The sequence below is a fragment of the Scophthalmus maximus genome, chromosome 5, assembly GCF_022379125.1.
Source record: "Scophthalmus maximus strain ysfricsl-2021 chromosome 5, ASM2237912v1, whole genome shotgun sequence".
Taxonomy (NCBI): Eukaryota; Metazoa; Chordata; class Actinopteri; order Pleuronectiformes; family Scophthalmidae; genus Scophthalmus; species Scophthalmus maximus.
In genome coordinates, this window is record NC_061519.1 from 4649629 (window position 1) to 4670371 (window position 20743).

General features: G+C 43.9%; 1 protein-coding gene across 3 annotated transcripts; it reads left to right on the forward strand.

The window, feature by feature from the left end:
* Positions 1-617: 617 nt before the first annotated feature.
* pkib (protein kinase (cAMP-dependent, catalytic) inhibitor beta) lies at positions 618-19568 on the forward strand. Of its 3 annotated transcripts, none has more exons than XM_047332222.1 (4): positions 618-910; positions 3466-3679; positions 16496-16647; positions 17717-19568. In XM_047332222.1, the coding sequence occupies exons 3-4, from the start codon at positions 16506-16508 to the stop codon at positions 17797-17799; spliced, it is 225 nt and encodes a 74-aa protein (XP_047188178.1). In that variant the 5' UTR covers positions 618-910; positions 3466-3679; positions 16496-16505; the 3' UTR covers positions 17800-19568. The 3 variants fall into 3 exon arrangements, 2 of the variants coding, with proteins under 2 accessions (XP_047188178.1, XP_035489268.1); XR_004793779.2 differs by lacking the exon at positions 3466-3679 and having other exon boundaries at positions 620-910; positions 17717-18062; positions 19414-19568; XM_035633375.2 differs by lacking the exon at positions 3466-3679 and having other exon boundaries at positions 620-910.
* The last annotated feature ends 1175 nt before the right edge of the window (positions 19569-20743 follow it).

Here is a 20743-nt window from a genome sequence, read left to right on the forward strand (position 1 = left end):
GCCGGATTTAGAGAGAATTACACAGGAAACTTTACCTCTGTAACTTCAAAATAAAAGGAAATGGTTGAACTATAATATTAATACACATACTTCACTAGTGCAAACAGTACAATAGACAACAGCAATAATGATCATAATAATAATAATAATAATGATAGTAGTAGTAATATTTGGACTACAGAAAGATATTAGTTGATTTTGAATTTGTGAATACAAATAGAGCATCTTTTAGGCCTACAGAGCACTATTCGTATAACATACATATAACCATACATTATGTATAACACTGACCTTTGACATAGGTTATTTACTTTCAATCTATATATGTTATGTATCTGTAGGTCTGGGCAAAAATATTTTCTTCATTCACATGTTATCCGTGGTGTAATTGATACCATCTGTGCCATGTTAATATCATTTATTATCATATATTAATACAAATTGTGGTATAATATACAATATGTATATTCTGATCTCTGCAGTGTCCCACTCTTCCTTGTGGATATGATAAATGCAGTCATTTCTCCCTTCTCTTTTTTTGCCGACGACTGTGCTGCTTTTACTCTGAAGGCCACATCCCCTCTCTTCCGGTGTTCTCCGCCCCGACTGCGTGCAGCCTGACTCTCCTCCCTGTCGCCGCTGCCGCTGCTGGGAGCGGGGCGCACAGCGCGGCGCTCGGCTGTTCGTGTGCTGTCGGCGCCGCTCGGTCCACTGCTCCGCGGCTCCGGCGCGTCAGCTGCGATGAGGCCGTGCAACGCGTCGCACCGCTCGGACTCCTTCTCTCCGTCCCCGCAGAAGATGGTGTCCCGTGGCTAGTTCCAACTTCGGACTCCCTGTGTGTGTGTGTGTGTGGTTTTTTGTGTGGGTTTTTTTTCTGATTATTCTCGGCGAAGCGCACTGAAATCAGCCGGTGAGTGGTTGCGCACATACACTGTCACCTGTTCTGCTCCACAGGTAGGACATCAAACTGGCTGATGCTGCTGCTGCTGATGCTGCTGCTGCTGCTGCGCGCTGTCATAGCGACCGACCTCCACCTCAGGCACAGGCTGGAGGAGAAGCTGCTGGTCACAATAGAATAGAGGCAGGGAAGAGTCAGTGGTGCATGCTGGAGCCATTATCACAGCACAGAGACTGTAAGATTTAAAAAAAAAGAGAGGAACTGATCTTAACAACAACAACAACAACAACAACAGGAGCTGAAACAACAGAAGCTCATGTGATCAACTTATCTGCCAACCATACAATGCATCAGCTGCAGGCTTGTTAATACTTGACATTATCCTGACAGGCCAGACAGACGGAACAGTCAGCTCCACATGGGCTCCTCACAGTATCAGCTGGACGGCAGCTGGATCATCCGCCTCGGTTTATAAAAAAGGTGCACAAACCGTGACCTTCAGATTGGCGGGCGTCGTCACGAACCTGTGAGATGAAACCACGGAATGAGTCAGTCTGAAAACCAGCTGAGTGCCTGAAACTACCAAGAAGAATCAGAGAAGCGCAGGGTTTGAAAGAGCTGAGGAGTATATCTGGTTCAGCCAAGGGCCAAATTTGTGCCTGTATGCATTGTTTTAATAAGGGCCACTCTGTAGTCCTCTGGTCCCTTTCAGACAAGTACCAGGTCCACGTGTGTGCAGCCAGGGGCTCAGTGTGAGGCTGAAAATGTTCCCATAAAAAAAAAGCAAAGGATTGTGTAATTGATCACTTGTGCAAGAGGTGATATTTGAAAAGCCGTCTCATTTCTTGGTCTTCAGCCCAGTGGTTGGCTGGTGTTTCTGTGCTCACCTGTCAGTCAGACTGAGGGCATAACTGTACTTGGCACTGAATTTCTTCTCATTGTTCATTTTGCCAATTTGTGTGGTTAGGTGTGGTGGTCCTTCTTCCCGGGTCTTGCTCACTGCTCATACTGATTTTTCGTGTAGTTGAAGTAATAGAAGAAAAAAAACCTGTTTGTAACATACATTTAAAACTTTTTACAATCTTACAGTTTCAACTAGTAGTATTTCACATCAATTGGTACAATACCAAAAATTGTCTTGAAAATATACTGTGTTGTTGCCTTGGAGAGGGTGAGGGTCAGAACAAGCTGCGAACACAACACAGACACATGTATAGTGTATTACCACTTTGAGATTGCGTTTAGCATTGAAAAGTGCTCTATAAATGAAATGTATTATTATTATTGTTATTATTATTGTGTATGTGTGAAGCCAGTGTGCTAAGTGTGTTTGGCGAGAAGTTGCCTGTTCGTGCATCCAGCAGCGCACATGTTGTGACATCAACGTTCATTTGAAGTCGTGTTTTATGGTTACCTAAAAGTTGTTAGATGGGTCTTTGTTGAGAAAATTGAAAGTTTTTCAGACATCTGGCTTTTGTCACCCAGTGGGGAAAGCGTACAGTTAGCGTTCATTCTCAGGTCAAAAGACTCTGCGGTGGTCATGGGAGTTTATTGACGCCGTAGCTTCGAACAGCAGTTGTGGAAACAGTTCATTTCGAATCCATGTTTGGCGCGATGACGCATGACACGCGTCAAAGTTGTTTTTTAAAAACCAGGATCTTTGTTCGTTTGGATGCAAGATGCAACTTTGGCAAGACGGTGAGGCGAGACAACTTCTCCTGATCCGAGGTGAAGAGGAAATAAAAGTTGGCGGGTGACTGGCGCTGTGAGGGACACCGAAGAGGCTGAGTGAAAGAGTTTGAGGAGACTGAAGTAAAAGTTACTGCTGTAACATTGTGACTGGCCTCCATGCTGATATCTACTGTTTACTAAGTTGATCTACAATATAATACTAGAATGGCAATGAGAAAAGTGTATCTCCTCTCGTGTAGTCCTCTCGTGAAGCCACATTTAAATCTGCTATATCCGGATTTTTACTTGGATCTGCACCAAATTAAAGACTAATAGATATCAGTCCCCTGAAAATGCCTGCTTTGTCTTTTTTAATCAAGATTCATGCATTGTTCCCTGGAAAATCAGTGAAAATGTAAAAAAACAAACACATAAAACTGCCTATCTTGCAATGTTAAAGAAAGGGAAAAAACATCAATGGATCCACACAATCCTGGATTCGCCCCTTTTTCCGGATCCATGCCAAAATGGGTTCTTTCTTGGCCTTCGTCCCATCCTTCCTTCCAAACAAACAAATGGACAGGGGTGAAAACGTAACCTCCCAGGCGGAGGTAATAAATGTGTAATAAAAAATTTAGAAGAACAAGGAACCAAATATAGCTCTGAGATTAGAATGAAGATAGTGAATCTGATTTTATGGTGCAATGGGGGAGCAGCAGTGTTATATTCTCGGGTATAAAGTCAGGTCTCATATTTAATCTCCTTTGTAGTTAATATTTAGTCAGGGGGAGTGAAGCCACCTTGCTCACGCTGCTCGGTTCTGTCACCACTGGGCGAATCAGCTGACTTCCCCTCATCTGTTCTCCCCACGCATCCTGCTCTTTCTTGGAAATCAGGCCCCGTGTCACCGTGCGTTAACACAGATGTCGGCAGACAGACGATGACGAGGCCCCGCACGCCCCCTCCACCCATCCATTCTGATTCTGGAGTCCCGGAGGTGCCAGACGCGGCCCGCTGCTCAACCCTCTATCGTCCTGAGCACTGAGCTGTCCGAGTCAGCTCTATTTTTTTTTACAGGGAACAAAGGCTGCTGCTGTAATCAGTGAACAGGTAACTGCTCCACCTATGAAATCTGTTTAATCTCCAGTGGCCTCGGCACTACTGAGCAGCTTATCGTCGACCCTTATCTAACTCATGAAAGAGCCATGACAAACTGAAAAACAAGAAGTTTAGTTGTTGTATCGAAATATCATAAGAGCAGATTTATTTGTGTTGACATGTCAATGTTTTTGTCATTTTTTCTTACACATAAAATATCCAACGTGCTGTTTGCATAGAGGTTAGCTGAAGATGGCAGTTTTTCGCACCAGCTGTGTGCATGGAGTTTGCCTGCAAATTTGTCACTCGGGTAAAAATATTATTGACTTTCATCTCACAAACTTTGCGCCACTTTCAGTCCAAACACTGCTTTTCATAGACAAACCAGTAAGACGTCACAATCGAAAATAATCAAAATGTTGCGAAACAGAATTCTGCGACCACTACCAATCTGCAACACCTCTCTTTAATTTCTAAGACTGGTTATTGAACCGGGGAAAGTGGGCAAAAGTGGTTACCACATGTTGGTAGGGTATGTTTTTCCCTGTTTGTCCATTTGGTTGGCTGGTTCGTTGGTTGGTTGGTTGGTTGGCTGGTTGGCTGGTTGGTCGGTTGGTTGGATTGTCATCAGGATTACGCAACAAATCTCCATGAAACCTGGTGGAGGAAAATCTTGGCGTGGATCCAGTAATTTTTAGCACTTTGTTTTAATCTTTTTAGACTTTTCATCAGGAGTGTTTGGTGCATCTCGACTGAATTTGAGGAAACGGTTGGCCCGTTGTATTTTGGATCTTGTTTGTTCTCTTTTTGTTTTACATCTGCTGTTTGCTTTCAAATTGCCAATTAATGGAAGACAAGTGTTCTTCATATTTGAAATATGTCTCTCAAATTAGCTACAGCCAAGTGTTGCCTGTCACAGTTTTACCACCCGGTGCCCAATTCATTCGCCATCGATTGGGGGCCTTGCCACTTTGAGGATGAAAACAACAAGTTGCCAGAATAAATGCTCATCATCTATTATTCTTCTGTATTGACCAGTGACCTAGAAAGAGTCTAGTCCGAGCTGGGGCTTCTGTGAAGCCCGTTGCCCTTTACTGTCACCCATGGCTGGCTGCCATTTGGCTGCGGCTACTCATGCCATGGAAACATGTCAGTCAATTCTTTGCTCATCTCGGTGTGGAGGTTATATAAGATGCCAGGTATGTAGTCGAGGACAGAGGATGATAATGGGAACAGAGTAGATCGGTTTCCTCTAAGTCGCTGTGTTAAACTGCCCTGACCTCGACCTCGCCATTCCCATTTTCCCAGCAGCCCAGCCCGACGAGGGCCAAGGCGTTAGCGGCATAACTCAATAGACTTGCCTCCACCCAGCTCTATGGGAAAGGACTGGGGTTTGTCGATGTCAACGCTCCTGCTGCCAGCCTCTCTGTGCTGATTAGATGGGAAGGGAACGGTGTAGGTGAGATGGGAGGGTTCCTCTGCGGAGACAAAAGCTCTATTGTAATTCCCGAGGCATCCATTCAGTCCACTGACCTTTTCAGTGTATCGGACTGCACAATAGAATCAGCTGCCTCCTTTCCCCCCCTTAATTACGGCATTGGAATTTCGCCTGCCCTAGAAACAGGCACAGTATCTCAGAAGCGCTCAGACATCAACAAATCTGAAGGGCTCATTCTGCTGATTGGCAAGTGGAGTGGCTGTGAGAGGGCGAGAGGTGCCAAAGCTGCTCGGAATTGCATTTCGATGGCCACCATCGAGTGTGGCTCTCACCGAAGACGCCTCTCTTCTGCTGCCGCACCTGCCAACGTTACGCGTTTGCATTCTTTAAGAAATTGTTTCGGTTTTTATTGGACTTATATGTATCACTTTGGCAGAAACATAGTTGTAAGTGAATGGTAATGTTGCACCTGTGCATGTTATAAATGGACAGTTCTTTTCTAACACAACCGCCATGACAACATTTGCGTTTTTATACTTGTTTTACTGGCCCCTAATGTTCAAACAATCCTTTAATGCAACTTTAAAGGTGCACTTCTAGGCAACTTTGGTGGTGGTTGTACAATAAAGGCGAAAACAAGTATAACACTGGAAACACTGTAGGAAATAGTGCCAGACAATTTTTCTTACACCTTTAAGACCAAATGATTGCTCAATTAATTGACGAATCATAAAAAGTGTTTGCCAAATGAATCCTTCTCCAAATTGAATGTTAGCGAAACTAAGTGATTAGTTTCGCTAACATTCAATTTGGAGAAGGGCCAAAGATCTGACGTTTGTGGGAAAATATTAGGATGGATAGAAAAGCAGAAGTCCCAGGGGTTCTTGCTAGTCAGGATGAAATCATCTCTTGTCGCATCTTTAAAATCACAGCACAAAAGCTTGACACGTCTACTGGTGTAGGGTGGCAGTGTGTGTGTGTGTGTTGGCTGTGCAGAATTCTTTGTGTACGCATGTGTGGGTTCCTGTGTATTTCATGCCGATGCCCCATTTGCCAGGGTTGTTGTCGGAGAGTGCCAGTCGCCCATGGGTGGTAGCCAGTGTGCAGGAGCAGCGCGTGCAGCTGCAGCCACCCTGGCCACATCGCTGTTGACGTGACGGTCTAGTTAGGAGAGCGCCCGGGGTGGAGGATGGCCTCGGTGACACTCCTCAAAACAACAAGCGTTGTGCTGAAATACTGATGTGACGGCGGCACACACCCCTCCTCGTGTCATGTGTGTGTTGGACATGTGTGAGGCATGAAGTGGATTTATTCTCTTGGCCTTAGTGCTGCTATGAGGGCGCAACTGATTTATGTTTACCGAAGGCTGATACTACTAGTTTTGAATTAAATGCGTGCTTAAACAACAAAATATCATAAATGTTTCTGTGAATATTTGAGCTTTTCTGATTTTTATTTCAAGATAAGTTCAATATCTTCGTGTTTGGGGCTGTCAAGGATGTCTCTGGGGAATTCTGATGGGTTTTTCATAATTTCTTGTCATTTTTTCTACACCAGGTTGATCGGCAGATGAATTGGGAGGTGAAAATAATTATTACTTTATAGTCCAAGTGATGACATTCAATTTATGGTTAGTTTGGTAATGCAGGTTATTTTTCAGAGTCAGACGCTGTGCACCAAAGGCAAGTACGGCAAATAAGGCATTAGCTGTTTGTATGAATCTACAGACATCTCAGTAGATTAATATGATATTCAATGATTTCTAAGCAGATTTTTGGACGTTAATGGGTGATGGACATCAGATAGCAACATTCCCATGAAGGGCAAGCCACACTGAAGCTAAACATATGTGCATTGTGTCTGCACGTTCATATTTTGAATGGGTTATGACTTGACTGCGCAAGAGTAGTGAAGTAACATATAGAACAACAAGTTTAAATTTTGCATCAGTACCTAAACTTTGGTATCATATTGGTACCAGTATCAAAAACTCTCACACACTACTGAACACTATTGAACTTTTTGGCAGGTTAGAAAACCTTTTCATTTGATAACAAACTAAAATATACCCACAGTAATAGTGTATATAGTGATAGTGCTATCAGACGCTGTTCATGCAGGTTAGTGTGAACTGTTTTTCTGCAATTTTTCTCCTATTTACCTTTGGAGGAGGCACACGCCCTGGGCAAGTTTCACCCTGTGTGTCTGAGGTTGACGACTCGTTACATTGAGTGCAATGCAAGCTTTCCAAGAAGGGTCATAATTCCTCCTAAGACCTTGACCCCGAAGCTCTTGGGAAGACATGATACAGCTGTATTCACTGGCTGTGTAGTACCTCCATCACCAAGTAATCTGGCGTGGATGCATTAACACGTTCCCCTGTAAAGACTCAGAGTACAGTCACATCGTCAATAGCAACATTGGTGTCACGAGTTCAGTTGCAAAAATCAGGCAAAAATAGGACATTCTAATGAAGTTGGAGCGATGTGATCTTGTTCTATTTGACCGTCCTGACGAATCAAATTGGTGGACCAATTGTGTTTGGTCAGCGTTAGTTAATAATCAGTCCTGAATCACTGGTCTGCCAGTCATTCTTTACAGCTCCCTGTCTAGTGTGCTAATTGTTGTAAATAGCTGGGTGCTCTGCTGCTGTGATTGACCCTTGTAAAAAAAGCTGCTCAAACTGTCCCATATCTGGCAACAGGGAGACCACTTTGTCCGACTAATTTTGAATGAATGGCTTTTTGTTATTTCACAAATGCAGTTAATTACAGAAAAAGGGGCTGTTTGCCTATAGATGCTATTTGAAGAGACTGTCATCCACCAGTCAGCGGTGGTAAGTCCTGCATGGATTGTGTACATCAATGGTTTTGCTTATATTCTGTAAAGTAATCGTGCCATGTCACCCTAACCCCTTACCTTTACGAGCTCATCAACCGTGCGTTGTCAAAGTAAATAAAGGCCCTAGATGCTCTGAGGTGGAAAAAAGTATTTGTGGCGTACCCCCTGTCACGTCACTGGTAGAGGCTCTATTTTAGAAAACGCGATATGGTCATTTATACCACATGCGACATCGTTTTGACGTGTGAGATGGAGAGGACTTGTTGTATTTGAAGGAATTGCTCTTTGGACCTATGTACCAGGAAACAGTATCGCTTAATGATACCATTGAGTATGTTGTTACTTTCTGAAACTGGTTTTGAAGTCCACTTACAACAATGCAATTCAGCAGATTGAGACTTGGCGAAATGTGATATCGACAATGTATTTTTTCATTCAAACCACAAAAACAAAACCAAAGCCAGATTTGACATTCAATAAGCCTGCTAAACAAGGATTTAGGAATGAGAATGTAATATTATCTCTCAACCAACAAGTTTGCCAAGGGGCGGTGCATTGTAAACCTGAACATGACCACACCCCACCACACATATCTTTCCTCGACGTCAGCACTATGATGACAATGTTAACACGCGATGTGTTCCTAGGCATTAGAAGTAACACTAGATCACTGAGATAGTTAACCAGGCATGCTAACATTTGCATTGAAACATTTGAAATCAGTGCAAAAACACTCCTTACACATGCACACTTGTGTTTCTTGCTTTCAGAAAGGGTAAATGTGGCCAGCCTTCGAACGTGTCTCTCTCTCTCTTTAGAGTACCGAACAATTCACAGAGCTTTGGCAAGACAGGAGAATCCAAAGCTCCAAAGTTTGCCCGGTTTACAGTTGCTGCGCAACGGCTGGACAGTTGCTGCTCGGATGAAGGGGCTTTAGTGAGCAATCGACCGTGCGGTTTTCCTCAGAATTCAATTATTGTCTGAATGGAAAATCCTCTGAAAGTGAATTTAGACCACCACAGGACACATCGATGCGAGTCTATGTGAAAAAGGGTGATTGAACTGACTGATATCAAAGAAAAGACAACATTTCATCTTGTACTGTACATGCACAGACCTGTCTCACAACAAGACAAGATCCCCCCCCCCCATCCCAGCAAATTATCTACAAAGTCGAAACCAACGCGTTTTTGTCTGCGAGAACTGGCTTGTGCAACATGAAAGCAGGCAGCCATGGTGAGAGAAAGCGGAGAAGGCGGAAAGATCTGCCCGGGATGTTTGCAAGATCTGAGTGGAGGCTGTGATCACGCTGTCTCATTAGATCAGTCTCACCTCTCGGCTCCTCTCTCTCTCCCTGTCTGCCGCTGCCGCTCGGTAAGGAGAACACGGCTCTTTTTGAAAATCAACCGCTGATGTCAGAGCCACACTTCACCACCCAGCTTTGGCTCGCATGCTCGACCTCCCGTGCCCCTGTTAATGTGAATGTGATGAGTGAAGCCGGTTTCCGTTCTTCTCACATTCTCTCTCAGATGTCGTGTTTTTGAATATCCCTCCATAGTTCTCGATCTCGTCTCAAGCATTATTCATTCATTTCTGTTGAATCAATTTGAATGGTTATTTTTTTTCAATCATGCATCCCCACATACCACATTTCTAACAGTTTCTATTGTGTCCCTGAATTATTTCCGTTCAGACCGGCAGCCATCAGTCCAACAACTTGGCATGACATCATCTCCATGAGCAGGAATAAAAAAAAAAAAAAAAACACTACCACAGCAGCTTAAAGATAGTCTGTGTCTTCCTCGGCTCCCCTCCTCCACTACACAGCTGCCTTTATAACAATGGTGCCGTTTCCATGGCAGCCGCAGCACGTTAAGCTTTAGGATAACAGTGGGGAAAAAGTGGGGAGAAGGACAGGGAATAATCACGGGGTATGAGGGACTAAAAATAGCAAGGGACTTAATCCCAGGCATTATTTATTCATCTAAAACTTATCGCGTCTGCGCCGACTGTGTAAACACAATTTTCTTCCAGCGGTTGCTTGTCGGGTGGGCAGGCGGTGTCCTGACCTGAACCCCCACAGTCTCCCTCTGACTGACTAACGCCACAGGAGACGGGGAGGCACAAAGACAGCGAACTCTGGACGGACCTGCAGGCTTTGGACTGTCTGGCGAGGAGACACCGTATCGTTCATACCTCGTCATCATTAGAGTTGTGATTTAAGGGATGTCACAAATCACCAGATAATGCGACGGTGATGTGATTCAACTGCTGGTCCGTGTGTCGTATGAAGTAGACATGTAATGTATATCATTATAGTGAGCTTGTGTATGGTCTGTGCCGTGACTGTGGCCGCCTCCCTGAGTGTTGATGAAAGTGATGGGAAGCAGAATAGAGGTCAGCCTCGGGCAGCGGGCAGGGCCCGGCTGCTCGGCTCGGAGAACTGATCGCTGTCATTGTCTCCTGCTCGGAGAGAAGAAAGCTATCCGACAGATATAGGGCTTTTTACCGGCGATGATATTCTTTTGCGCCACAGTGGATCGCATGGCGTCGCACTGGGTTGCGTCGCACTGTGTTGAATGAAATCGCTGCGTTGTTTTTCGAGCTTTTTGCCCACATTGCATGGCCTTGTGACTCAGGTATGGAATAGTGAATTTTGTCCTCAGTTGCAAGTTCATACAGTTAAATATAATACAAGAAATTATACAATATCTTTCAATACCAAATGTAAAATAACGGAAAAACTAAGCTTTCATGAGCTGAACAAAAAAATGCATTGAGCTTTGTCAGGAATCTTCATCCTGTCAGACTGCGTCTACAGAGACCTGGAGGCGTGAATGTAATATTCAAAACTGGTTAAAAAAAAATTGGGGGATATTATTCTGTTCTGCAAACAATTTCCGTACACACAAGCTCACATAAAAAAATACTAATAAAAATGAATTGCTCGCATGCTCGTCAAAAGTCGAGAGGGAAAAATTGAAAGTGAACCTTAGGGGAGGAATATTTAATGCAGATGTTGTTCCCAAGGTTAAGAATGGACCTCCACTCTCAAGTTTTTATTTAACTGTTTTATTTCCAAGGTCACGAGTTCTTTAAGGCAGGACGATCAGTGCTCATTGGTTGTCCTGCCTTAAGGCGACTCGACAGCTCGCTTGACTTTGAAATTAGGAGTTGGAAAATTGGATGAATAAATAATATATGCATGGACAGGATGTTCTAACTATGTTACAGACAGTAGCTAGGTGAGATGTGATTAAAGAAAGTGTGTTGAGCAGAAGGTCAGATTTAGTTGAAATTTAAGGATGTTTCACGATCCAATATATTTTCGGTCCAGCAGAAAGAAGCGGCGCCTGCGATTGAGCATTCCACTGCTGTTTCCAAGTCACCGCAGTCTTTACTTTGTAAAAAATATAATGCTTGAGACTTGAGAATGAGACATGAGAGTTTTCCTGACCCATTTAGAGAGCGGGTTTCCCAGCGCTTTGTCCTGGTTTGATGCTAAACACATTTCTGTTTCCAAGTGTTTACAATCACTCGAGGAGATGAGAATGCAGAAAACACACCATGTTTCTTCTGACATAACTAAGAAAGTAATGGACATGATATTATTTTAAAACATCTTTTTTGAGGCATTGTTGTACAGCAGGTGCATCCATAAAAGCTTCTTCAATGCATCTAATCCATCTACTGGTCAAAAATGTCCCGTATACCGTATATACAGTTTTGATACTGTTCCTGATAACTGAGAGATGTAAAGCTCTGATAAGTCATATATCATACTACCTGCTCAGACATAACGACTGGCCGCCGGATGTAGCGGCTCATTTAGCAAATCAAAAGCCAGATATGATTGTCGAGAGATGGTTGACACCGAGTCAGAGGCTAAACAGAGTAGCTATTGAACATGACTCTAGATGAGTTTCTTCCCCGTCATGCTGGAGGTGTTAATAGGAAATTGACCAATGAACTGATAATGTGTCAGTGCTTGTTATGCTGTTTTCAAATATGCCAAAATATGAATCAAACCAGGTTCAAAAAACGATTCACTGCAAAACAAAAGTATTTATAAATGGATAAATCCAATATTCCATATCGGTATCGGGGCAATATTGGCCAAAATGACTTGATCGGATATCGAAGAAATAAGAAGTAAAATCCATTACAGTAAACATACCAAATAAATGCCTATTTACATATCTACTGTTTTTGAAATAACAGTTTACAGTTCAATTTGTTTTTTTGCTTGTTTGAACGGCGCTGGCCATAGAAAATTCTGCCAAAAGTTCTGTGAGAAATTAAACAGCAGTATTTCGTAACTCAGTCATGTTGCTGGCTCTGTGTGTCTTCCTTCAGAGTTGGTTATTTGTCTTACGGTTGAGTGTGAGGTTTTAGCTGGCAAGGTTAAGCAAAGTGCATCCTGAACAATGCATTATTAATGTTATATTTTACGAGTGGGGAAAAGATTATATCAGATTAGTATTGGATCGGTACTGGCAGATACTCGAGGTTGCAGGGTCGGTATCTGATCGAACACAAATAGTGGTATCGTCCCCTCCCTGCGTAAAAGTTTCTAATTCTTTTCTAAATTCATAGTGGCAGCTTGTGTGTTAACTCCTGAGAAGTGTGGCTACCCTTTGTTAAAAGAAAATAGTTCTGTTGAGCAAAAAAAGTGTATCCCTCAAGGTAAAGTGTTATATATGATAATCATACAAAAATGCATGTTTTCTATGGTTGGAAGACACCCTCGTTTGAAATATGGTTTACGTTACTTCTATATGTTGGTGCGTTCGTTTTATATTAGTTGCCTGTGTTAGTTATCGAGCTCTCAGCAGCCATTTGTTTCTTTCTCACCCGTTTTCTGTCTGTGGCCCTGTCCGTGGTGCTGAAAGCCTCCACTCACTGTCGTTGAGAATGTCTGGCTGAGACGATTTAAGGGCCCCCCCCGTATTTCCATTTAGAATAGCTGGCAATCTCTTGAAGAGCCAGCAAGGCTTCTCGTGAACAGAGCCGCTCTCACTTGGCGTCCAGAGCCACATGCCAGGTTTGATTGGAGACAATATCCCGCTCGCTCGTGGTCAGGATTACCCTTCAACACGGAATGTGGTGGTCTGCTTGACTCCGCTCCGTTTAAACACACAGAGGACGGCGACGCGGGTGAAAGGGGCGTCTTTTCTTTTTCACTTTGACACGTCCAACCGGCGAGACATCAGAGGATAATATTAGCTGCGCGATAATTTACACGATGGCCCTGCAAGATAGAGGATGTTTCAAGTGCACGCGGTATAATTTGTTGCTAAATTATAGAGGTCGCGGTTTTTGGAAATAGCCCAGGTAGCAATTTGCAGAATTAATGAGCTCTTATTTAATCGCAGAGCTGTCACACGTTTTGCAGTTTGAAAGAAATCGGAAAGATAACCGTTTTTTTGTTTTTTTTTAACTCAGCATCTTCACGCCCTCTCCGTAAACAACCCTTGACCTTATCCATCTAAAGGCTCTCATGGCTCGACCTCGTTGCACAACGGCACCTGCAGCTTGTTGCCGTGTCTGACCGAGCCGGCGAGGACGTCGCTGGAACTGGGTCAATTTTCTTGACAAGATAATCCCACCTTAACTGTTGTTGGATTAGCAGCTAAAATAAAACTGTTTGGACGACGGGTCACTGTCGGTTCTATGTTTAATCCGACGGGGTCTAATGAAAGTCACCAACCAGATGTTCTAATTAGGACGAGGAGACTAGTGGTGGTTTTCCAAGGCTGATATTGACACGGACGTTTCTGGACAAAAGCCACTGAGAGCTGATGTTTTACACCGACATCCAGTTGTTGATATTTACTTTACACACGAAGCTGTTGAGGAAAATCCTCTCACATCATAGTGGAGCTCTCACATCAGCAGTGATGGATTTTTTTTTTGGGCCCGTATCTGCTATTGAATAAAAAAAAAAAAAGGTCAACGTGGAGCTGACACTATTACGGCAAGTCAATAGATCAGCCAAGGTCCAGTTTTTAATGATCCAGATTATCAGTCAAATACCTGCTTTTCATTGATAATCAGCGGTTCTGCTTGACGTGGCCTGTCGCGCAGCTGGAGCAGGAAGACGAGCCGCGTGCTCCGTTTGTCAGACTTCAGACTGCTTGAACTGTGGCCTGGAATCCAGGACAAAGAGCAGCTCTGACGTGTGGCGCCTGAGAGGGGAAAACAATGCTCTGGACTGCCTGGATGACTACAGTTACGCTTCTCCTGATTTAATATTGCAAATGACGGATCGGTTCACTGCAGAGCACTTCAATTTTAAAGACCCGACACTAGACCGTCGCTGTGGCCTCGCCCGGGGACACTGAGGCCGTGCCCCTGGTGTTTTCATGGAAACTTTGCTTGCGAGGCAGCACAGGAGAGAACAAATTCATCGTAGTCCTGATCGATAGGGACTGTTCACTGTCACTGTTAATTCAAAACCACCTTGTGGAATCGAAAAAAGAGGATGATCAAATCACGAGCGGTTGCTAGTTGCTATGTCTGGCTGTTGCTAATGTTCCCTTGTCTTTACCTGCTATGTCAATTAAATTGGATTCTATTTTCTATTTCTAGTGTTTAGTGTCCTAAATGCTCTCAACTGCTTTTATGTGAAGCACTTTTTTGTCGCATTTTTTTTTTGTTGCACGAATTGTGCCGTATAAATAAAGTGATTTAACACCATGGATGGAACAATTGTGGGTAAAGATCATTTTAGGGAGACTTTTAAGGAGGATAATTTAGAGATGATCACTGTATATTTTGTAATTCATTTGCATTTAATTGTGACTTTTATGTAAAGATATAATAGGCTACAGGTTAATAATGAGAACTTTAGTTCCAATTTAGTATCAAATAAATATTGATTTAGTTAGTTATCTCTCAGTTACATTACCAGTTTTGATAGTTATGAAAGAGATTATCATTATAATTAGAATATTGACGTGTTTTTTATTTAACACGTCAATATTCAGGGTTGTCAAGTCAACAACCCTGAATATGAAACCAAATCCAATATATGAATCATGAATACATATCTCCACTGTACCATAAACAACAACCAAAAGGCTGCCAGTGTAAATAAAATAATAATATATCAGACTAATGGTAGCACATATTGAAAGATACAGATTTTTGGAATCATAGTTGGCTCATTCAAATGAAGATGAATTGAAATCAGATTTTTTTTTCTCCAATTTATCCCTTTATGTTAGCAAATAATAATAATAATAGTAAAGACGGTGTAAATTATCCAACCAATTTATAAAAAAAAATGTACAAATTTACCTCAATGTGTCTAAAATCCTGGTCATGGCCCCTGATCATATGATTGTGACAGTGTTCAACAGGGCAGCAGAGCAGCATTTTCACATCAATAAATCACTACTGCATTAATTATTTGTATCTCGCTGTATGTTTATCCTGTTCAGTATAGCAACAGTAGGGATGCTGTGTGTGTGTGTGTGTGTGTGTGTGTGTGTGTGTTTCCTTTAATCCAACAAAGGCAGGCACACACTGTCATTTCATTGTATTTACACTGTCCTGTCTGTGGCAATCGCTCCTGCCTCTATGTGGCGAGTCACGGGTTCGGCTGTCGACGTGCAATAACGTCAGTGCTGGAGGAAATTATGCTGATGGAATTATTGAAAAAAATAGGCCATGGTGAACTACCGTGGCTCACATGAGCTCAGTGTCTGAGCTACAATAGCGCTTGGGGCTAACAGATGGCCAACCTGTGGCGTCCTTCTTCTGCAGATCTAGATTGCACGCGTGTTCAGTTGTGTGTGTGCGTGTGTGTGTGTCCACTTTGTAACTGCGAGCATGCATTAACTCAGATGCCTTTCCTTCGTTGAGAGAGGGTGATGGGAAATGGGACCTCGCTGCACAGTGGCCTGGCTATTTAAGGCGAAACAACACAACAAAAGAGGGCGACTGGGAAGAGAAAGTGAGATAGTGAGAGAATGGATTCGAGTCGTATGTTTACCTGCCAGTGGTGCTTTTTACTCCACTGTTGCCATAGCAACAGCAGCTCGCTCCGCTAGTGTGTGTGTGTGTGTGTGTGTAAAACTCAACTGGTCACCAGTGTTGCCATGAGCCCAGACAGACACATGCTCCGCTCCGGTGATAAGTCTTTTCTCTTGACGCTCACATCACTGAGCAGATTTTGTTCTCTGAGATATGTCCAGATGAAGATATCACAGCTGCCGGACTCTCTATTTACCAGACATGGTCGCGTTTTAGAATCAGAGGTCAAATGACCGGGCTAAGCAATCAGCCCAGAGGAAAGACATTGGCTAACTACTAGATCATTAAAAATGGAGGAAGGCTCAGTCACAGACCTGCAACACCACAGTGCACGCGCACAGGACAAAACTACATCGACTGATTCCCATCGACCAATCCGTTCTTTTAGATAAAATTCACGTCTGTTGAATGGGGGAAAAGGAACAAGAGCAGTAACAGTTGGGAAGATAAAAGACTGAACCGGAATTTTGTTTCAACACTGCTCTCTTGTCCCGCTCCTCGTCGCGCAGGGGTCCCGAGATGACGGAAGTCGAGCCGGTGTTGGACTTTGCCACCTCTGGACGCTCGGGGAGGCGAAACGCCCTGCCTGACATCCTGGGCTCGCCGGCAGGTGTGAACCCCGGAGACCTGCCTCTTAAACTGGCTGAGCTGTCCGTCGAAGGTAACCGAGACTATTTGTCTTTTTCTTGCTTTCTTTATCGTTACAGTATTAAGGCACAAGACAAATTAAAGCTGCGTTCCTCTTGTCAAATGAATTTTTCAGTGCAAATATGATGATGTCCGCCCCCCCCCACCGAGGTGTTGGTTGCTGAGTATGTGACATGTTGCTCTAACTTTAACGGGCCATACATTGTTATTGGGATACATATTTTTCATAGTAACAGTGTTTCAGACATGGAAAATGAGGGTGTACACACGGAAATAGCCTAATCCAATAGGAAGCCCCTTGTAATGACATGATGTCACGACCAACACGGGCCCGACACTGCAGGCAGATGAGTGAGGCCTGGCTCAGGTCCATGTACGGCAAAAGGACTCAGAGTTCTGTAGGTCTGGGAATCAGCTTCAAGCATTTGGGCGAGCACTGCCACTTCAAACCGGGGACAACAACTGGACATTCAACACTACCGTATACTTTGTTAGCATGCAGACACAACACACACACACGCACACGCTAAGCTGCTGCTTCCAGTTTTCAGGTGATTTACCAAATTAAGTTGTAGCTTTGTGACTTCCGGGCGTCATCTCTACAAATTTGGGGGTCATCCCGTTACTCCACTTTCCTTTTTCCGCACGTCACAGTGTCCGGGCTGGCTACAACAGAGGACAGCTGTGATGCACGATCACCAAATGTCCTGATGTCTGAGGAACAACTAACAATAGTGTTGATGCATCGTGAATAATGTTGGATCATTAGCTCCTATTTCGCCTATTACGCTTATTGAGCGTGCGTCTACTTGTTTCCCAATGAGTCCTGTGTTCTGGACACCATGAATTTTTTCCTTTGGTGGGTCTGAGAGCGGTGCGGGGGTCTTTTTATCTTTCTTTTCCTCAAACAAAAGAGCTGTGAAATGACTCGCCAGCAACACGTGTCAGCGGCTGGCGATGCAGAAGCCACGACGTCATCGGTATTGATCAACAAAAAGCTTCAGAAAGCCTGGTTATTTTTTTGCCCTGGAGAGCAACAGCACCGTGTTCATAATTGTGTCTTTTGGGGTTTTTGTGCGCAGATGGTCCGGGAGGGGCCCAGTCACCCACGGCGGAGGAGCCTCCGGCGCCGCCGGAGAGCTCGGAGGGGAAGGAGGGATCGTAGGGGACTAGTTCATTCACCTCCCTGGAGACCTGCAGAGATAACCTGAGTGAACGGGATGAGGAGCGAGACGGAGGGGAGCGACCTGCGGGGCTGGGGAAGCTTGACGATCTGTGGAGAATCAGCCTGTTTTGCGGAGCAGCTGAGCCACGGAGGCAGAGCGACGGACTGACGCCCCGACGACTGAGGCCAGGAGGGTTGGACTCTTTGGGACTCGTCAGACGTCACCTAGTTATGAACCACTGAGTGTGTGTGTGTGTGTGTGTGTGCGCGTGCAAGTTATAAACTCACTGTGGACGCGACACTGAGAATCAAAAGGACTGGGACAAATTGTATACTGTTCACTACTATTTTTGTATGATTTATTTAATACTAGATAAAAACAGGAATTCACAAGTCCAACTGTAAGATGAACCACTTTCCTTTCCTGCGGATTTTTTCGTTCATTGATGTGTGACATTTGACATTGACATTAGCAGGAGGGGGTTCTGACAGCAGCCTGCTCGGCCTCAAAGCTTTCCCGGATGGAAAATTGTACATTTGTCATATGGAAAGAGTCGACTACACTAAATGTGTATTGTCCAAGAAAAAGTTTCAAATCTGAGGTCGTCGTACAGTTTATCTACTTTGTAAATGTACAGTTTCAAGCCCTTCCTGTCCAGACTGTTTTGATCCCATAGCAACTATGACCTGGGATTTGATCCTTTTTTTGTGAGGTGTCCATATGCTGCAGGGTGATAACATGAAAACCGTCGTGCGTATCTTGAGACATTCCTGTAGAGAATAGTGTCCCACTGCCAACAAGGTACCCACCGCTTTATAATAGTTTCAGAAAACAAAAGTCCGTGGTTTTGTTTTTGCTGAAAGCTGCTTTTTAAGTCTCTTGATTTTCCAAACCTCTGAAAATGTGTCTAGTGGCAGTTTATAGCCCCAAAAAAACGTGTTCTCTCTCTGTGACGTACCATTATCCACTCTTCTGGGCCGCTGATGTTTTCCTCAGTTTTAACAGGAGGTATCATAAAGCGTCCTGACTGCTACCGGCGACAGAAAGAGAAGAAACAAACACTCTTTTGTAACACTCTGCAGACCAGCTCAGTTTTTGCGGTACACTTCAGCAGAGCTGTTTTTTTTGGGGCTGCGTGAGGCTCCGCGCGCGCACGCGCCTCGTATGGTGTCGACAGCATATGCCCGTGGGCCTGGGCACGGCAGCAGGCATCGAGCAGCAACACCACCACATTGTGCTTCGAGCGCTGGAAAGTGCGGCAGCAACACGCGCCCTCTGCCTCGCCGGAGTGCGTTCGCACTCATCGACGCGCGAGCGGCGCTGTGAACAAGGCCGCGAGACGGCGAGCGCGACAGAACACAGCGAGGGGGGCCACAGTCTGGCAGCTGAAGACGCACGGCTGCTGTGTATATATGCTGTGTTGTAGTGTAATCCCAGCGTCACATACTGTACCCGCAAAAAGAAAATGATGTTCTGTAACTGTTTGTGTTTTGAAGATTTCCCGCCGACGGCTGTGTCTTTGTGCGGATGTGATCCACGGTGTTCTGATGAGAAGAGTGGCCGTGGTCCGTCTGACGCCGTGCGATCGACACCTCCTTGATGATGAATCAGAGGTGTGTGTGTGTGTGTGTGTGTGTGTGTGTGTGTTTTTGCCGTGTCCTGATCTCTTCAGTGGTGCGTGATGTTTTACTTAGCTGGATGGAGTCCCTTGTGTTGATTCCATCTGCTGGTGAAATGGCCATATTAAACCCCAAAAGCTTTACGTATACAACTGTGTGCTGAACGCTGTCATTTATTTTTGTGCATGACCCTCAGTCCTCTGTGCTTTACCTTTTATGATAATAATAATAATAATAATAAAAATTATATTTTAATTATATAGCACCTTTCAGAAGTAGCTTCACAAAGTGCTTTCACAAAAACATACAAATCACAGACAATTAAAATCAGCATTCCAACGATAATACGGTTTTCAGGTCACATATCTGTATAAAAAAAGATATAAAAAGACGATTGGTAATAATGTAATAATTTAACCATTGGTATACATATCGGTGTACATTTTGCTGGAAACATGGATAATATTTAAATGATAATGTTATGAGTTAGTGTCAGTGTTAAGCTGTGCTTGCCATTTTGGATCAGATTCCAACTACTGGATGGATTGCTGCTAGGAAATTATTTCCCTCGACCACACCAGGAGTTTAACGAAATACCTGCAAAACTAAACGGCCTTTAGCGCTTATTAGAAAAAAAACTGCCAAGACGACAGGTTAAACTAAGAAGACCACGCTTGAACTTTACCGCCAAACATCAGAATGTCCACATTGACACGGTGAGGATGTTACCGTGCAGATATTTCAGCATTCAGCTCAAAGTGTTGTCTCAGAGATACGGCATCGACATGGGTCAGGAGTCGGTGAATGTCCTTGATTTATTATAGCTGCTGTCGCCGTTGTGAATTCATTACGCTGGCCGCTTCTACCGTAGGATATCACACACAGAGCTCTGAGCAGCACCGGAGTTGCATTGTGGGTAATGTTGGCACTGGGCTTTTACAGAGGAAGGAAGTCTGGAATAATAATTTTAAAAAAGAGCTGCATTTCCTCTTGTGCAGTCATCAGGTCAAAAATCTAATTTTAATTTAATTTTCTCAGCAACTAATCATGTCAACTCACCATCGTGTGGTATAAAATCAATCATCACCATCTTTGCCATGACTCCATGTTGAAATACACTTTTTGTTTTTGATCACAGAGGTGTCAAAGATTTTCCTGCAGAGCTTTGTACTCAAGTTTTTAGTTGTTTTCTTAAATGGAGAAATTTCCACAACAGGGCCAATCACATTTTTAGACTCTCCATGAGTTTTTCTGTTGCTTCACTCTCAGGTTAAAATAAATCGAACCCTTGACGTCTTAAATGAAGTCCGGTTGTCGTGCATTT

Excerpts from the sequence above, each read along its gene's own strand:
- pkib (XM_047332222.1), top strand. The coding sequence starts at position 16,506 with ATGACGGAAGTCGAGCCGGTGTTGGACTTTGCCACCTCTGGACGCTCG. Across the intron at positions 16,648-17,716 it reads GGCTGAGCTGTCCGTCGAAG|ATGGTCCGGGAGGGGCCCAG; the intron begins GTAACCGAGACT and ends TTTTGTGCGCAG.